The 5,178-nt window shown below is 30.6% G+C and overlaps 1 protein-coding gene across 1 annotated transcript; it reads left to right on the forward strand.

Moving 5' to 3' along the window:
- The first annotated feature begins 1,773 nt into the window (after positions 1-1,773).
- Positions 1,774-3,450, forward strand: LOC115879923 (cytochrome c oxidase subunit 6A1, mitochondrial-like). The gene is made up of 2 exons (XM_030896978.1): positions 1,774-1,974; positions 2,624-3,450. The coding sequence occupies exons 1-2, from the start codon at positions 1,827-1,829 to the stop codon at positions 2,842-2,844; spliced, it is 369 nt and encodes a 122-aa protein (XP_030752838.1). The 5' UTR covers positions 1,774-1,826; the 3' UTR covers positions 2,845-3,450.
- Positions 3,451-5,178: the final 1,728 nt, after the last annotated feature.

A 5,178-nucleotide genomic window follows, 5' to 3' on the forward strand; every position in this document is an offset into this window, starting at 1 on the left:
GCAGACTTGGAGGTATTGATATTACAGGCATATTTTTCAATTGTGTATTGGTACCAAATTCTTTTGAAAAATAATACTAATGAGATGTTTCAACATATTCTTTTTTAATAATTTCTCGAATTATGCGATATTGTAATTAAAATCGTTTTGACGGGCTTACCACAATATTCTAAGTTTATATTTATTATTACCACAATATTCTAAGTTCTAAGTTTATCTATGGTCAAACGTTAACAGATATGTTAAAAAACAACGTACTTTGGATGTCTAATATCTTTCTCCGTCGTCAGAAGTATGTAGTAATAATAATTGTCAATTTGAAGTATGATTTTATGTAATGTCAGTTTATCAGAACATTAATCTTGGTTTTACCAGTTAGTTTACCTTTATTTTTTGTTTTCTTTTGCTTCTGGCTTACAGTTCAGGGTTGGAACCTTTGGTGTTACACAGCAAAATAAAACACTAAATCACCACAATACACCAAAGCAGTTTTACTTTTACACTGGACTCGCGTTTCGCTAACCATGTTAGCATCATCAGCAGATGATTATAAACTAAAATACAATCTACAATTGGAGCGTTTATATACTCGCTCAGTGGGCACAGAGTGGGCGTGGCAAAATCTAGCCAACCGAGTCAGAACCCACCGAGCGTAACAGTTACATTTCCGCCACTAGAGTAATAGAAACAAAGAACTTGAAGGAATTGGACCGTTGTCTCTGTTCATACTATCTTTACATTTATTAATTCTGATGCTTTCATATGCATCTAATTGCCTATAATTTGAGACTTGTTTAAGTAATTTTAAGTTATTAAGATCTATACAATGTTCTTTATCAACAATATGTTCGGCAACGCAAGATTTATCAGGTCTACCATATCTTATCTGAGCTAAATGTTCTTTAAATCTAGTTAATATTGATCTTCTAGTTTGCCCTATACTAGGAAGAAAAAAGTACCAAAATCTGGTTCTTTACTCTAAAATAAAGAATTCAATTAATATAGTACCAAGAATAAATGAGCATTTTTATTTGATTTATTCGAAATAATATAATTAATTGTTGTGCTCAAGCTAAATAAAGTAACTGACTAAAATGGGTATCTTCATTATCAAAGCATCTCGAAGAACATCCGTACGACGCTGACGCTTGGAATTATAATAGAATATACTAAATTGTTTAGGTTTCTAGATAGAATATTAATTACCCGCGTTAGGTTATGTAAGCGTCTAATATAATAGGTTGAATATGAATAATTATTGTACAAATTATATTAATTAATAGTATTTAAGGACAACAAGAGGTTTTGGTTTTAAAGAAGAATCAAATAACAAACAAAAATTGAAAGCTATTAGTAAATTTATATTAAATATAATATAAATGTTATTATTCACACACAATAAACTCACTATCTCTCAAGAATTTTCCAAAAAGAATTTAAGTTTCTTTTTATTTTAATTCAATACAAAATCTTTAAAAAATATGACCAGAAAAATAAATTGAAGAGATCATCAAAAACATATACCCTCAACTTGTAAAATTCTAGCGTGTTTCCCACTAGCTGTGGTAGAGTTCAGTTTTTGGATTGCTGCAATATATTCGCTCTGTCTTCTCTTTCGATTTTGGATCCATCCGTATACCAACACATATCCAGTCATTACCTATCTACTTATATGTATAGGTAGATATAGGTAATAATTTTATGACGTTACCAGTTTATGTCACTGAAGATAACAAAGCTTTATTACTAACTAATATCGTGAATTGTTGCGGTGACAGAAAGAAACTCATATCATTGTCATTACATCAAAATTATACATAAACGAAATGTCAGGCATATTTGGAAAAATATTTACGCGACATTATTTCACTACTCCATCAATTAGAGCACGCGAATGTCCATCCAGACCATCTGATTTTGGTCACCATCCACCAGGAAGTTATAAATTTTTCAAAAAAATATCGCTGCTTGGAGGTGAGTTTCGTTAGTCCAGATTATTTGTATATTTATTAATTTATCAGCAGTATATCACGTAAATAATAAGCATAGATATGCTGCCACAAACCAAGGGATCGTAAAACAAAATAGATACTTTGCCATGATTTTACTTATACGTATCTTGAGACTTAAGTATTTTCTAAAAAGACTTATCTTACTAGAAAATCTATCTGAAGAAAATCTTTTTCTATCGTAACGAAGTTATTATTCGGCTTCTGCGAAACGCGTTTTTTCGCAACTTTATACGGTCTTAGCTGGATCAGAATGCATAAGACCTAAAATATTACTAATATGCAGAATATGCACGACAGGAATTAATGAACTCTAATAAAATATAAATAAACATTTCTTATCTTACTTTATTTTTTGTTAAAGTTGCACAAACTTAAACACGTGAACGATACCCCATACATACCCAGTACTGAATACTAGAAATATAAAGTTGCTCTATTTATCGACATGCAATACGACATATATGATTAGGTATACTTATTTATGTATACTAGAGCATCCAAGTTTACTTGGATCAAAGACTGGTACAACCGATACAATAATTTTCAGTCAATGAAACTTGAGTATTAAGGTGATAAAATGGTATTTAGTTCCATTTTTTATTGTTTTCTAGCTATTCCAGTTATAATTCTTCTGACTGCATATAACGTTGCGAAAAAAAGAATGTGTGAAGAAGGAAGGCCTCCATTTGTTAAATACGAATACATGTTTAGAAGAACTAAAGCGTTTCCGTGGGGCGATGGAAATCATGGCCTGTTCCATAATCCGAAAGTGAATGCTTTACCAGAAGGCTATGAAGACGAAATAGAAGAAATGGAAGGAGAAGATTGCTAATCAATAATTTAGCTAGAAATGTTAGGTGCTATAGTTAGAAAACAAACCAAATAAATTACTGTACTACTACTATGTCTAAACGTCAACGTTTCGGTCAGAAGTACCACTGACCGTTATCAAGTGTGAACTAAACTAAATCCTAAAACTACTGAGCTTATATACTAGAGCCGAGCATTCACCCGTGAATTTGTTCGGTGCAGTCAAGCTTGAGGTTTTGGTGAACACCTGCATTGGAGCGTTTTATGAGTGGTTGCCATATTGTTGAAATTTCCATACTTGAATTGCTAAAGCTTTTATTATAGTTAGAAATAAATACGGCCCCTTTAAATTTACGCTTTTTCCAATGGGGTTCTTTGTGGACAACCCGGGCTTTCGACCATTTGATGTGGTGGTGCTTGGACCACACATAATCTGCAAAGCCCGACTTCATTGTTTCACCTCTTTGCGTATGTTAGTTTTAGGATTTAGTTTAGTTCCCACTTGGTCAGTGATACTTCTGGCCGAAACGTTGTGGAGCAATTAAATTGTACTCTACTGCATATACTGCCATTACTACCATGGGTTTTATAAAGATCTACTTGAAAATATACACACATCAATGAATAACTTTAGTTTTTTTAATTAATTAATATATATCACAACCTAATATAAAATGTATTGAATTATGGCAAGTACGAAACGAAGAAAATAAGGTATTAACTTCAAACTTACGTGTTATCAAACTTAAATGGCTTTACAGAGCAAATTTTACCTGCTGTGAAGAATCCATCTAAATTACAAGCCAACTACCTATTAAACCCCCTAAAAGGAAAGATTTGAGCCGAACAAGTCTTCAGTGTGTGCGGGTAATGGTAAATTCGACCAAGAGTTTTATAACGTTTTGAGAAATGATGAGAGAATTCAATGTACAATAAAAATAATTTGTTTGTTACAATAAATTTTATCAATGTTTGTTTAATACTCGTTGCATTTAGATGTCGACTGATCAAAATATACTGCAGCATTTGATGTTTGCGAATATGGAAATACACTGCTTGTTTAATATTAAATTCACTATTGGAATTAAAATTTTTACAGTTTGTTGTCAAAATTCTTAAATTTTATTAGAATTTGAATGAATAAGAATTAAATATTAATAATATAAAAAACAAATTACTGTCACATTTTGGCGTTACTGGAGTAGTGATGAGCAAATGGCGAGACCAAGACCAACGAAGTCTCGGTGTAAGCTGTGTCTTGGTCTTGCAGTGTCCAGTCTTGGTTTTGCTGCAATACTCTTGTAAGTCTTTGCATTTTGTAATAGTAATAATAATAAATAATTTTACTAGAGAGTATCACAAAAAACTCTAAATAATATCTTACTTAAAAAAATAAATTTAAGCAATTTAATGCAAATGAAACAAGGAAAGAGTGAATATATATCTGATTATATCTATTACCCCTCTGATTACCTCCGTACCACCCCGCTATTAAATCTACCCCGATTTAGACATTCCTTATCAGATAGATATCTACTAATTAGAATACTACTAAAAATGAATTAAATTAAAATGCATTGTACATCTTTGGTTTCAAAGGTTTTTTAACCTTTCTGTCTTGTCTTTGGTCTGGACTATGTGCATGATATTAGTAGGATATCATATCGTAACCTTTTGATTATTTATATTTTCTTGGTCAACCAACTTTATGCTTTATACAGGGTTGTTCACCACATACGACACGGAGTATTGTAGCAAAACGATTAGGTTTTTACAAACTGTAAGTTTTAGGTTCGTTGAAGCACTATTAGAGCTACAATTTAAAAATATTTTTGCAAGATACAGAGTGTCCCAAATAAACAAAAAATATCAAAGTTGTATTTTTTTTTAAATGGAACACCCTGTATATTATTACATTTTTAGTTTCTACGATTAAAATAAAGGTAAATTTGATACCATTTTTGAAATATTTTCAATTTTGTGGGATTGTAGTAAAAATTTTAAGGCTTCATTTCTCCAAGGATATCAAAGTTTTTAACACTAAATACCTTTAAGTTTTCGTAGAAAATGAATTTTCTTATAATTTAGACCTCATTTATCACCCATGGAATATTGACATTTTAGATTGTATTTAAAACAACAAATGGGTAAAAAATGTACAGGTGCCAAAAACGATAATATTACTAGCCCATTTGTATACAAAAAAACTATTTAAATCTTTATAAAATAGTATACCATTAATTAAATATACTACTATTATTTTCGCCCAAATATTAAATTAAATCAATCAAATTATTAAAATTATTAAAAATATTAAATTAAATCAATATCAAATTAAATCAGTGTGGATTTGAAA

The sequence above is a fragment of the Sitophilus oryzae genome, unplaced genomic scaffold, assembly GCF_002938485.1.
Source record: "Sitophilus oryzae breed Bouriz unplaced genomic scaffold, Soryzae_2.0 scaffold_1590_pilon_pilon, whole genome shotgun sequence".
Taxonomy (NCBI): Eukaryota; Metazoa; Arthropoda; class Insecta; order Coleoptera; family Curculionidae; genus Sitophilus; species Sitophilus oryzae.

Bases quoted from the DNA above. Each gene is read 5' to 3' on its own strand.
- LOC115879923 (XM_030896978.1), top strand. From the start codon at position 1,827: ATGTCAGGCATATTTGGAAAAATATTTACGCGACATTATTTCACTACT. The intron at 1,975-2,623 runs GTGAGTTTCGTT...ATTGTTTTCTAG, and splicing joins AAAAATATCGCTGCTTGGAG to CTATTCCAGTTATAATTCTT.